We start from the raw sequence: 14169 nt of genomic DNA, 5'->3' as shown, positions 1-14169 counted from the left end.
TCTCAGTATAGTTTTGGGATAATCCCTTTTGTTGCATTAACAGCCCCTGAATGGGGCGGTATTTCTTCCATGCTTTGACAGGCTGCTTCCAGGCAGCGCTTTTCATAACTGCTCTGTATGTATGCATCTACTTGGACTCTTATCTGGGCTGAGATCTGGAGTAACTGCTTTGAGATCAGTGGATTTATTTCAGGCTTACATGCATGTGGCTGAGATTAAGTCTGTTCCAAAAATCCCAACCACCAAACAATGACTTCACAAGATCTGACATCCCCAAAATAACCATTAAGGAGTGTGAGGAAGCATCCTTTGGGCACAGTTTCTCCCACTCGAGTTTACAGCCACACCTGCTGCTGCCCTGCAGCCACGGGGTAGGGACTTAGTGCATCCCTTCTGCAGCACCCACCCTTCTCCTCTTCGCAGTGGAAGGCTGTACCTTGCAAAGTTGCAGGTCAGAAAATACAGTAAAACACGTGAGTAAAACACACCTCTGCTTTTGGGAGTGCTTTGCAGAAGCAGGGCTTCACGTACCTACCAGAGGAGGTGAGATGGTTTCCAGTGCGGACAGATTGCTGCAGTGGAACATGCCAATAATCTCAGGCCGCAGTGCTCAGATAGCTGCAGTGCTAACCACGTTGTGTCTGCAGTGAGGCAGCATGGCCAGCAACCAAGTGCAGCAAGGCACTCTTGACTTCTTGATGAAAAATGAGGTGTCTGATCCAAACTGGGAGAGAGGAACAGGGGGTAAGCAAATCAGCAACAGCTCTGGCTGGGAAAAGGAGCCTTAGTGGCCAAAGAAAAGGTTGAATTTGTGATCTAATTATGGTTTGCGAATATTAAGTGTCTGCTGTTTTGGCTCTTATGTTAATCAGGCGGTATTTGTAGCGCTCCATGGGATACAGGGTCTGCGCGCCACCTCGTTCCCATCTGTTTGTGCCTCTTATCACTTCACTTCATGCAGGTGGAACGATATTAACAAACCACAGAAACTACAGATGAAAATCTGTCATTGCATAGCTCCCTGCACGCAGTCTGCCAGAAACGTGTAAACGGCGCACAGTGTTTGCCTACCAAGTGCAGTTCTGCCCTCACTGTAAAACACGACCCCACTAAGGTGTCACTGGTACTGTAGGAGTCCAAAACATGAGGCTGGTGGGTCTGTGTGCCAAGCAAGAATCCCCTGTGCGAGCCCTCATGTAGTGGTAATGACATTCTGAGGCTGCACGTTCCCCCATTATAAGGGTTCTCATTGTGAGCCCAAGCAAAAACTGTTACCACGTTACGTGTTCCTTAGGTTCTGCTTCACATCTGACCCAGGGCTAAGCTGTCACAGACTTTTCACAGTGGGGAAGGTTGCTGTAGCAAGCTGTTGCCTATCCTACAGAAGAAGAAGGAAAAAAAAAAAAAAAGATTAGCAGTTTTACGATAATCCAGTGGAAAATGGACTTAAAAAATAATAGTAGTTTGGGGATTTGGCTTGTTTTCCATTATTTTGCTTTGGCTACAAAGTATGTTAGAAAAATGCTTGAATGACAGGGGAGGCCAATGCCAGGACAAAAGTCTTATAAGAGAACTGGCTCTCTCTCAATAAGAAATGCTGCAACTAATACAAAAATAAATCATACAACCATAGGTACACATAAAGGTGACTATGAAGATGCTTAGAATTTAGTACTTAAGCATATTATTAATTTTTTCAGGTGGGAAATAGGTTTTTGATAGAGGCCTTTTCATTTTTTTTCTTTAAATGCATGTGAGTAAAGTCTGATTTCCCACTGAGCTAATTTTTGATACGGAATTGAGTCCCCTGGCACTCTGAGAAGAAAAGCTGGTGTATTTGTGCTCTGTGTGCTTGTAGGTGATTGCAGTGTCATGGCAGCATTAACCATAGAATCACAGAATGGGCTGGGTTGGAAGGGACCTTAAATATCATCAAGTTCCAACCCTCTGCCATGAGCAAGGTTGTCACTCTCCAGATTAGGCTCCCCAGGGGCCCAAACCATGCAGGAAGTGTGTCAGAGTCACTTGTCAAGTTACCTGAAGTAGATGAGTGCAGTGTCACCATACGTGGTCTTTTAGCCACCTCTGCCTGGACTGCTGCCCATTGCTAAAACCCTCACAATGAGTGATCCTGGGCTGCTCAGATCCAGCAGCCATTAGGCCATATTGCTGTGCAGCAGCTCTGTCATAGCAAGCTTGGTGCTCTTCTGTTGCCAGACGTTATGTCTCTATATGAAAGCTAATTTCAATACCAGGATTTTTTAGTCTGTTATGAAAGAAGTGGGTTGTAGAGTAAGAGGAAGTCTACATTTGTGGAGAAATGAAGCAGCAGTATTTTTTTCTCTATTTATTTATTTATTTATTTATTTATTTATTTTTATTTATTTATTTATTTTTATTTTGAGGGATGCTGATATGGATGGTTTTTTGTTTGGAGTGGTTCAGTGGATGTGGAGGAGAAGGGTCTGGTTTTGCTGTGATTTCACCATCATGATTTGATCTTAAGTTAGAAAGGTAAAGAGAGGTGCAAAAAAAGTAAAGGATCATAGTATGAATCTTGGAATGGCTCGGGTTAGAAGGGGCCTAAAAGTCCATCCAGCCCCAACCCCCTGCCATGGGCAGGGCTGCCACCCAGCAGCTCAGGCTGCCCAGAGTCCCATCCCGCTTGGCCCTGAGTACCTCCAGGGATGGGGCATCCACAGTTTCTCTGGGCAGCTGTGCCAGGGCCTCACCACCCTCTCAGTGTAAAATTTCCCCCTGACATCTAATATAAATCTCTCCCTCTTTTAGATTAAAATCATTCCCCCTAGTCCTTTAACCGCCTACCCATGAAAAAAGTTAATTCCTCTCCTGTTTATAAGCTCTAAGTATTGGAACACTGCAATGATATCTCCTCTGACCCTTTTCCAGACTGAACAAGACCAGCTCTCTCAGCCTGTCTTTATAGGAGATGTGCTTCAGCCCTTTGATCATCTCCATGGCCCTCTTCTGGACCCACTCCAACAGCTCCATGTCCCCCTTGTGCTGGGGGCCCCAGTTCTGGATACAGTACTGTGGCTGGGGCCTCAGGAGGGCAGAGCAGGGGGAGACAATCCCCTCCTTCACCCTGCTTGCCACCCCTCTTTTGATGTAGCCCAAGATACTGTTGGATAATAGGTTTAGAGATGTTGCAGACAGGTTTTTTGCATACAATTTTTGGCACAGAAATCACAAATGCACCTGCTTTCCTGGCAGCAAGGACATGTGAGTGCTTTATAGTCCTTGTTCTGCAAAACCTTTTAGCCAGGACATTTCCAACCACTCTCAGCCACAGGTTGGGACTGAAAAATAGATGTAATAGGAAAAACTGTGCAGAGATGCGGCTCTGCTGACTTGCACTGAAGGGTCCCTGGCAAAGCAATGAAGTAGATCTTCCCCACCCTTCCCCTGTTGATTTGAGACAGGGAATTGTCTGAAGTTTTAAGACAAACTTACCAGATTCACACCTTCTGATCCTTTTCCTTTTCCCTTTTGTTGAATATGTGTGCATTTTATAATACAGATACATTAACTTTAGACTAATTAGACTGTAATTGTGGCACAACTACAGCCCTGTCCTAACTTCATTGGAGCAGTTTTGCAGTTTTGGGTTCCTATGATTTGGCTCCATGATTGCCTTCTGGCAGCCACTTGGGAAACCATTCCCCTCACTGTCCATACTGAATCCTTGCTGAATGTGGAAGAAGAGACTGGAAAGGGCTGCCCAGGGAGGTGATGGAGTCACTGTCCCTGGAGGTGTTCAAGAACCGCATGGATGTGGCACTGAGGGATGCGGTCGGTAGGCACAGTGGTGTTGGATTGGGCTTGGACTAGATGATCTTAGTGGTCTTTTGCTACCTTAATGATTCTGTGATTCTACGATTGCCTTTGGGTTACTGACTGTTAGTCTCTAAGGGAGCCCTGAAAAGCACAGAGACAAATCACAAATAAGATGGACCCTTACCCTCACCCCTCTGCAGCCTCAGTGTGCAGCTGTCACAGATGCTGGAAAATCTCCCCTGGACAGGAAGCAGCAGCCTTGCAGTGCCTGTGCAGCCACAGTGCAGAGCTGGCCGTGCTGCCGGAGCCAACATCACTAGCAGCTAGGGCAGGGTTTGATAGAAATACCAAGACATTGACGTTTGCATATTTTATTTTCTGGAAGCATTCACCATTCTGTTTGAAAAGGCCCGTTCTCAAAAATGTGAAGGTGTAGGGAACGTCTTTTGAAAACAGCTTTGTGCTAAAGCAATTAAGTAACGTTTTTGTCAGATAATTGATTTCAAGGGAAGGATTAAATTGCTAAAAGGCTAAATAACAGAATGAAAACAATCTGCAGGTTTTCGAGGCATTTCTCATTGGGAGGGGAGGGCTTATTACTGAGATTAGCTTTTCAGAGTTGTAAAGGAAGGTTCAGCAGCTATAAAGGCTGGGTTGTTTGGCACCAGCATCTCGGTTTGTGGCTCTAAGTGTCTGCTTGCAATTAATGTAGGTGCAATAAACATATGTGTGCAAAAGAGTTTGTGGAAAAAAAAAAAACAGAGTGAGTGCTGTAAGAAATGTGTTTCAGCCAAATGCAAGTGTAGTTAAGTGAAAATAAATATTGACAAACGTATCTGAGAAATGGGAAAACTCTAACCTAATGCCAAAGTTCAGAACGATCTCTGGAACTGATGTTTTTTCTGTATTTGTCTCCTACGTCTGTGCCTCTCTCAGTGCCCTACATGACACTAATACCCTGCCAGAGGCGGCACCTGGTGCAGATCAGTACACAGCAGGGATGGCAACTTCTGATCAGCATATAAAAGCTTCCTCAGTAAGAATGACTGTCCCTCAAAAAGCTTCCTCAGTAAGAATGATTGTCCCTCTCTGGATAGCATTTTAGCACTATCCTCATCCTTTCATGGGGCAGAGAAACTGCGGGGTAACATGTTCACAGTTCCTCAAAGATGGGGCATTTTTCTGTTTTCCAGATAGCCTTACACTGTATTGCATACTTATTTGCAATGTTACCTCTGTCCAGGGAGTTATGTTTCTAGTTTTTCTTCCCTTGTAGCAGTCTCACTGGGACTCCTCTCTAGGTAGAGCCCACATAGTGATATAGTCACAGTGCATCCATTATCCCCAAGTGTTGTTTCAGTTCCTTCTGCTCCCTCTTTTGTTTGGGGAGAGCTGCCAGGGCTAAGACAGACTTTAAGTCTGAAGCTAAATTTTTATCTAGTGAGAGCTGTGGCTCAATGTGTAGTATTTTGGGTTAAATAGTTACAGATAAGCTAATGAAGTGCCTCAGGCAATAGCAATTGAAGTTCCCTCGTAAAAATGCTGAGCAAAATTAGCGGTATGCTAAGTACAGCAACTCAAAGCCCTGAATTTCCAGCTCAGAGGGAGTCACTGGAAGGATGGGCAACATTTGCATGAAGTAATTAATAATTACTGACTTAGTTTAAAGCTATACAGGAGCAAACCTCCGTTCAAAACGTGATTCCCTCCAGAACCTTTTGGAGAGGCCTCTGACCCCCCTCCAGCTGTGCCTTACTCCTCTCCGGGTTTCATGCTGTGCAGACCGGCACTAATAGCAACCACCACTGGGGCTGTTTGCTCGAGCCTTCATTGTGCCGTAATGCTTTTCCCTTTGGTAGCACTCAGTATTACTGTTATTACACGATGCTTAGCTAGCTTGCTGTTGGGAAAGGCAGCTGCCTTGCACAGAGTGGTGCAGGCTACCATTACGCTGTGTGGGATTATGCACGCTACTATACTTCTGGCATCTGGGTCTGTCATTTAGATTAATTTGGAAATTATACAGTGACTTGAGAAAAAATGCTGCTGAATTCGTGTTTGTTATCTTGGACAATATAATTAGTTAAAAAAAACAACAGTAACTGTGTAAGAAATGCGATACTGAATGGTGTTGCATGTAAACTGGAGTACTACAATGTAACTGTACCTTTTCCATTTTTCACTTTTTTTCCAGTATGGGGTACTGCATCCTTTTTGTCCATGGTCTCAAAAAGCTGACTACGTGGTTAAATAAGTGGCGAATTACTCTTCTGACTCTCTTTGCTTTACTGCTGCTGCTGTTCTCTTGGAAGACCGTGAAACAGAATGAAATCTGGCTCTCCAGAGAGTCCCTGTTCAGGTATGGGCAGCCATGGGAGAATACTTGTGTTTTCATATTGTTTAAAATAAGTTGTGCCTGTTTGCTACGTGGAATAAATGGTTTGCTATGTCACAAGGACTAGTCCAGCTATTAATGCAGTGGTGCGATTAACATTTTGATTATTATACTTAAAAAAAAAGTTACCACCACCACCTGCTTTCTGTTTTCTGACAGCTGTGCAAAAACTGGTGTCAGCACTTTATGTGCATATACACAAACTTTTGTTCTGGCAATAGCATTTTTAAGACACTGTTTTTAAATAACTTCAGTGCTGTAGATTTACCAGTAATGTAATGCTTTCCTTTTTAAAGACATAGCAGAATTTTGTTGCAGCCCTACAAAACACCATAGTAACGCTATTGAATATATTGAATTTTCTTTAGCAATATTCTTAATGACAAAAATGAAATGCAACAAAGTGCCAAGCTTAATGTACCATATTTCATTTTATTTGATTACTCTTTGCCAAACAGCTCTCTTTATAACCTCATTTATATATTTTTCTGCATCAGAGCAGACTGTTTCATTTTGTGTTTTGCTAGAAAATGTATTGCATTTGCCTCCAGCTGCTTTCAGCAGTTGTCTAATTGTGAGGTAATTGTAGAAACGCAGGTGATTTGCACACTGGTTGCTTAGCTTTATTTTCTAACTTATTGGCCAGAGCAAAGTTTAATTTACTCGGCACTGAAGAGTATGAAATCACTTTTTATGTGTACCTTTCAGACTTCAGGAGACACTCTTGAAGTGGTTGGAGCTCTGTTAGTGGAATTTTGTTTTAAATGTAGAGTAGGGCTTTCTTTAATCCAACACAATTCGTTGCCTGTCTCTCTAAACCTCTGTTTGCTGTTCAGACAGCAGCAGCCATGGTGACCAGTCTGGGCTCTCACAGCTCTGCGTTAATTGTGGTTCCAGTCCACGCCATTCAAGTTGGTGGTGGCCACTTGCAGGAAAGCCAGACAGCTTCCCAAATTGGGTGACTCTCTTGTTGAAAGGGGGGGGGAAGATGGCAATTCCATATGTTGTGCATTAGGCATCACCTGTGTATCGTTGCATACTGCTGTGGTCACCTGTGTTTAGGAGAGAAGAAGTCAAACCAGAGTGGATGAGAGGAAGGTATCTCTCACTCCTCTCTTCCAGGAGAACCCCTCTTGGGATGATTCAGTGTGCCAGAGGGTCTATCACAGAAGAGACATAACCCATAGTTACTTTGGCTTAGTTGGATGCAAATAGAGTCATAGAATCATTAAGGTTGGAAAAGACCACTAAGACCATCTAGTGCAACTGTCAGTCCATCACCACCGTGCCCACTAACCACTTCCCTCAGTGCCACATCTACACTTGAAATAGACCTATATCTATCCTGCCTCCATTCAAAGCAAGGTGGCCTTCCACGAACCAGATCAAATTCAGAAGCCATAGAACTGTTAGTGCAGCACTGAGCCAGAGCTTGGACACAGTGCCCCAAGGTAGGGATTTGCATTATGCTGGAGTAGGTAGGAACTTAGTGGCTTGGGTTAGGCTGGTCAGCTTGGGACTTCTGGGGACAAGTCCGGGAAAGATATCTGCCCTAGGCTTTTGAGAAGAAGGCAAGAGTGTTGGTGTGCTCATGTTGGGTTACCTGGTATTGCCTCAAGAAGCAATTGGCAGCCGGTGCCTATAAAAGCAATTTAAGAACCAGACAAGCAGCAGTGATGCTTCTCTCAGTCTTTTCCTAGCTTGCACTGATCTCCAGTTTAAAGACTTCCTGAGTCAGGATTCATTTTCTCTTTTTTTTTTTTTTTTTCCCGCTTAGCAGCTGCTGATGGACTTTTCTTCCATTAATGTCTCTGGCTGCTTTTTCAAATTTATTTATAGTTTTGGCTTCCACAGCATCCTGTGCACTGGGCTCCATCATTAAATTACACAGTGTGCAACAAAACGACTTCCTTTTTGTATGTCATGAATGTTCTGCCTGATCATCTTTCTTGCTTTCCAGTAGTCCTGGTGCTTTGAGTGGGTAGGGAGCAACCCATCAACTGATCACTTTTCATGTGCCTTTGGTGCCTATACAACCCAGCCTCTCCCCAGAGCTGTTATGCTTCCATATTGGTGGTTTCTGATCCCTCTTGTCACTATTTTTAGGTGTTTTCCAATTCTAACCTATCCTTTTGAGATGGAGACCAGAACAACATACTCCATTCAGATTTGCAGCTTAGTACTATTGGGCTGTTCTCTGGTTGTTCTCTATTTCTTTCCTATTAATGTCTAATCTGTCCATACAAGCTCCAGGATACCTGTTATGAGTGGAAATGTCTGATGTGTAGACACCAATCTAAAACTTGTGCCTGTAACAGAATTCCATTTCATTTCCACTTTCTTGCTCAGTCTTCAATACTGCGAGATTCTTCTGCAACATTTTTTAGTTAGCTTTAATTCCTGCGATATGATTCATGTTGTCATTTGTAAATGTGCTGTCTCCCTGTTTGATCCCATATTCAGATCTTTTGTGAACACATGAAGTGGCCTAAGTGCCAGCGCATGGCTCTTGGAACCCTGCATGGAGTCTTCTCCATTTAGGAAAACTTTTCACCTACCTGTTCTCTTGCTGTATTTCAAGCAGACAGTGATTCACAAGGGGACCTTCCATCTTATTCCATGATGCCTTCAAGAAATGGGAAAACTTCAGCGAGGGATTTTATCAAAAGCCTTTTTGAGCATCCAGGTGCACAACATTGAGATGATTGAAACTGACAGGGCTTTCATAAAAGCTTTCAATGGCTTTAGTACCACATGCCTGTTGAGTTTATCAAAGAACGACAGATCTGTTCACCTAACTTCTTTCTGCAAAATGCAAGGTTAAATTCTTCCCTGTTGGATTGTAGCTATCCAGAAGTTTGCTAGATCTAGTTTTATTGCTGTTTCTCCTAATTACTTGAACATGAAATCAGTCTTGCTGCTCTATCACTCCCCATATCCTTTGGGTGGAGGCGACTGACATCATGTTCATCATCTCCCATTTCTCCTACATTGAGGCTCATTTAAATGATAGGTTACATACTGCAGCTAATAGCAGCTTCACATTTGATTTCCTTTGGAAAAGTTTTATGCTACCAGGCCCTGTGGATTTTTAGGTGTTCTTGGTGTTGGTTTGTTTTAATGCTTCTCTTAGTACCACTTTAGTTTGAGACACTGCTTTGGACTTGCCTCTCTAAGGAAAGGTTGTAGTGTGGGAACATCCTCCAGCTCCCCTTAGTGAGCTCTTCTGTTGTGGCCTTTTCATCTTCAAGCATTACTTTTAGAACCTCGGTCAGATATTTCCCTTAGTGGGAACTTCTTTGGCTGATTTTCTATATCTGATGCATTGCATTCTTAGCTTTGATATCTTTAGCAAGTTTTTCTTTATATCTCTTTTGGTCTGCCTAATTATGGTTTATGTTGAACTGGATAAAGTTTATACACTTAACTTTTTTACCTCTTCAGCTGCAAAGTTTACTTTTCAAATGAGTGTTTTCCATTTCTCATAGCCTTCTTTATTATGCTGTTTAACCAAGTTGGCATTCTGTTGGCCTTCAAGATCTTTTTTCATAGATGTTACACGTGTTGGGAGTCTACAATATGGTAGGATAGGAAAGAAATACAACAGTAGAAGACTGGAAGAAGAAGATAATTTCATTATCTAAGGAGCGTAGAGGCTGTACATGGAATGATGTTGGGAGGACTGAAGGAGGGAGAAGTGGATGGAGGCATGTTAGACAGCAATAAATTAGAAAGGATGGAGAAGGAGGAGAAGATAAGGAACAGTAAAGCAGTTTGAGAGAAAATAATAAGGAAACAGAGCAAATCTATATATGGGGAAAGGAGACATAAATCAACCTACTTGGTAGTCTGTCTGTGCGTTGATTTTTTTTTTAAAGAAGTATGTGCTGAGAGGATCTTTATTCCCATTCTTAGTTCTCTATTCTTCTTCCTCCACTTGCTGCTTTAATTAATTACTGATTCTTCCCTCCTCTTGTTCTTCCCCTTCACCTCTCCTTTCAATTCCTCCATTTGATTAGATGTGTTTCTTCAGTGTCAGTCTGTCTCATTTCCCTCGGTTCTGTTATACATGCTTTGTCTGCACTATTTTTTCCCCAGGATATATAGATGTATTCTCAGCATGTTACCAGTTTTGTACTTTGCACCCCATCTTTTTTCATTCTCAAGGTTTGCTCTGCTTTGACACGATGCTGCCAGTGTCAGCACCATCACCCTCCCTGCTAATGGCTGCCACAACTCTTGGGCTCCAGTACAGGGTCCAAATCTGGAGGAACCAGGAATCCCTCTGAGTCCTGGCTACCTCAGTGTGGAAGAGAATGATACCACCTGAGCAGAGGATGCATCTACATATTTGTGCATAAGTGCATAAGCAAGGGCTTAAAGTGAGAAGCAAATGACCCATAAGCATAAAAAGTGACTAGATGTATAGATATAGCTATTTGAAGCATAAATTTCTAGAAGCCTCAAATTTGCCTGACTGTATTAGCAGGTGTACAAGGAGGGCTTGTTTGAGGCTCACGCTCCAGCCAGAGAGAGCGAAATGAGGGCTGTGGGCTGACCCCTGCATCCGCTGTATCAACCTTCTCAAGGTTGATGAAGCTGTCACGTTTCCTTTTGCTCCTGGAAAGCTTTGCATGCACAGCTCACATTTGTGACAGTGTCTGGAAGTAAGGCTGTAGCCAGTAAAGGAACTATATAAAAGTCGCTCTTTCTTAGTTGGCAGTTCTCCCTCCCTAGTCAGGTCTGCTGACCTCAGTAATGTGCAAAAAAAAACCCAGTCAAAAACAAAAAAAAGAAACAGGAGAAAAATAACCAACCCACCCCAAAGGAGACATTTACTACTGTGTGCTTTTGTTAATTCTGAAAGTCAACTCAGCTAAGAAGAGCAATTTCCCTTGCATTTTGTGCATCTTCTTTAGAATGGTTCGGAGTCCCATGTTGATATCTGTGAAAATCAATACGAGGATATGAGGCCAGGGACAGCAGCTGTTGGGGTCATCCAGGGAACATTTTGCCATAGAGAATCTTTATTGGTGATAATGATTCCCGAAGCAGAACATATCACTTCAGTGTCCCAAGGTTCCTGCTGAGACAGGAGCAGTCTCATTTCCTTGCAAACTGAATGCTTTTCATATGAAAATCACAGAAAATCAATGTACTTTCTGCTCCAAACTTTGCAGAGTGGAACATGCACTGAGGAAAACAATATCATGGGAGACTTTTGCTGGCTAAATGGGGTTTGGGTTTGTGGTTGGAAGTGCCAATGGCATTTTGTTTCTCTGCATTATGACTAAAAGGCTGCCTCCTTTCCATGGGCAGGAAGCACTACGTAAGATGGCTTTCCTATTGCTTATTTTCCATTTATGTTATTTAGTGCTGTCGTGGAAATCGGAAAGGAAGGAAATGCTCCTGATGAGTGACATTGAATGTCAGCTGACTTGTTTCTGACTGGCTGGACAGTGAGTCCTTAGGTTTTCAGAAGGGCACATGTGCTGGGCTGGGGAGGAGGGAGACAGGAGAATTTGGAAAAGAAGTTGGAAAAAGAGATTGAAACTGTGAGAGATTGCGGGCTTGCGGGAAGCAGAAATGGAAAGCCATTGTGTTCTGCTTTGTTATTTATACTCCACCCTTTCCCACTTGGCTTTCATTTGTGGACATTATTGTTTCCCCTGTCAATGAGCAAACAGTGTTCTCAGCTGGTCAAGAATCAATTAGCAGAAGTGTTTGCCTAAACTCTCCAAAAAATCCACTCTGCCTCCAGCCGGGTGTTTGCTGTGCTGCTGACAGTGCGGAGTCCACAAGCAGTTTGCCTCAGTCATTGCTGTGTGCATTTGCAAAACCAAACACCCCCCTCCCCACCATGCAAGGAGAATAAATAGGTCAGGGAATGTGAGTGGTGTGATGCAGAAGCCAGCATCATAATGACTCGAACTCAAGCCAGTTTCTGTTTCCTATGTCACCCCCACCCCCAGCAGAATCACGCAGATGAAAGAGCTTTATCGGTGACGTTTTAATAAACGGGACCAGCAGGATTAGTAATAAATTCTATTTAAAGAGAAACAGCCCAGAATTAAAATATTTAAACATATGCATCTTACTGTTAAAACTGTATCTCATTAGAACTGCAGTACTTGTGCATATGTAATATACTTCCCACCATTAACTCGGTGTGCTGTGTTTCAGCAGGGGCTATAACAGAGCCAACAACTCATTGCACATAGCTCTGAGATGGTAACAGCTTTGAGTCTGCGACTCTGCCTGTAACGCTGTCACTGATGTAATTCAACCCTCTCTGTATAAGAATTAATATTCCGGTAATGCCCAGAGGTTGTAAGTGTGTAGTTAATAGCTCCCAAGGCCAATGGAAATTAACACAGCCATAGCAGTCACACATTACTTGCTGCTGGTGCAGTATATCTTTGTGAAAACTAATATAGAAAATCATTCTCTTAAGAATAGCATCAATTAACTGATTTAATTCAGCGATTAGTCACAAAATGTCTTATTCCTGTAGTGCTCCCAGTAAGTAATTTGGAAGTACCTGATGATGAGGAAGCCAACTGCAAGGTCTGTTTTTGATTTCTGTAGGCAAACTGTGGCTGTGTTGTGCTGAACTCCGTAAGGCAGCTGTGGGCGAAGCTTTGGAAGCTCTCACAAGAAGGCATTAGTGACACGTGATGCCACTGGCTGCAGATAACCAAAAAGGCAGCAGTTTTGCCACTAAGATTCTCCAGAGTGCCATTTAAAATGAAATTCCTAGCAGAGGGCTTGGGCACCTGTGGGTGCCTTCTCCCCACTGTTTTGCAACTTCATCTTTTCATGGTTAACTTCACTGCCCACCCTGGTTAAACAGTAGAGACATTGTAGGCAGGGTAAGGCTTGGAATGACTTTACTCTTGAGTTTCTTACCTGGAGTGGGAAGCATAGAGCTGATGGGGAGGAAGGAAGACAGCAGCTGGCAGGGATCTGCTTGTGAGTGAGAAACAGTGTTTTTTCTGCTTTTACATGAACAGTTTAATCCACTTTTATTTCCCATTACCTCAGAGAGTCCCTATTTATGTGCTGGAAAAAATTTCCCTGTTAAACAGCATTCCGATTTCTCTGGGTTCTTGCAGGGGAAATGTTTCCATGGTGTACGTGCTCTTGAGATTTCTTTCTAACTATAACCTCGAAGCAGCATTTCCTCCAGCTGTGCAAGGTGTACCTTGTTTTGTGCGCTGTCAATTAAGTAAATAAGCACATGCCTGCTCTTCTCCTTTTGTCTTTGCACCCTCATTATTAATTCCAAACGTTCAGTCCAATCTGCATAGCAAGGAGGATGAAGGGGAGGGCTGGGTTGGCTGTGCGGTCACACATCCATGGTCATATGTTATAATGTGAGAGCATATTACTTGTCAGCTCAGGGCAAGAGTCCTTTTAGCCCTCCCCTCCTGGTCCCACTCTGCTCAGTGCTGTGCTGCGTATAAATGTGTGCTGGCTGGGTGCTCAGAGTGTGCTGTGAATCCCCTCTAGTGGCTGATGCCTATGGAAAGCATACTTCTTTCTGGTGCCTGCAGCTGACGGATTGAAATCAAGGTTTTCATAAGGTGCCTTCGTGACACTCAAGTTTAAGCAGGGCTGGAGATGAGGGAGCCTGTTACAGCTGTATTACAGAAAGTACTGCGTGCTTTCCCGCTGAATATTAGGCTTTTTAGAGTCTTTCAATTTAACACATTGTATTTCGAATTACCACAGTGCATCACCGCAGGGAAGGTTGCCATGCTGGTGCTTACGCCATCCTGCTTCTGTTCCTCTTCGCAGCTCAGGAGTGAGGACTCTACCCCACAACGCCAAGGTGCACTACAACTATGCCAATTTTCTGAAAGACCAAGGCCGTAACGTGGAAGCGATCTACCACTACAAAACTGCTCTCAAGTAAGTTCCCTGAAGCCCCAGCTAGGCTCGCACTGTGTGGTGCAGCCCACCAGTAGCGCGTC

The 14169-nt window shown here is 43.5% G+C and overlaps 1 protein-coding gene across 1 annotated transcript in view; it reads left to right on the top strand.

Moving 5' to 3' along the window:
- The window catches only part of TMTC1 (transmembrane O-mannosyltransferase targeting cadherins 1), a gene marked incomplete at both ends in the record, with an annotated part of 147349 nt that overhangs the window by 95591 nt on the left and 37589 nt on the right, over positions 1-14169 (top strand). The window contains 2 exons of the mRNA XM_079549549.1: positions 5993-6157; positions 13994-14107. Coding sequence (XP_079405675.1) covers positions 5993-6157; positions 13994-14107 — 279 coding nt within the window. The remainder of the gene's footprint in view (positions 1-5992; positions 6158-13993; positions 14108-14169) is intronic.

The sequence above is a fragment of the Tetrao urogallus genome (assembly GCF_951394365.1).
Source record: "Tetrao urogallus genome assembly, chromosome: 1".
Taxonomy (NCBI): Eukaryota; Metazoa; Chordata; class Aves; order Galliformes; family Phasianidae; genus Tetrao; species Tetrao urogallus.
The sequence above is the reverse complement of the archived record's forward strand: the minus strand, read 5'-3'. Positions and strand labels throughout refer to the sequence as shown.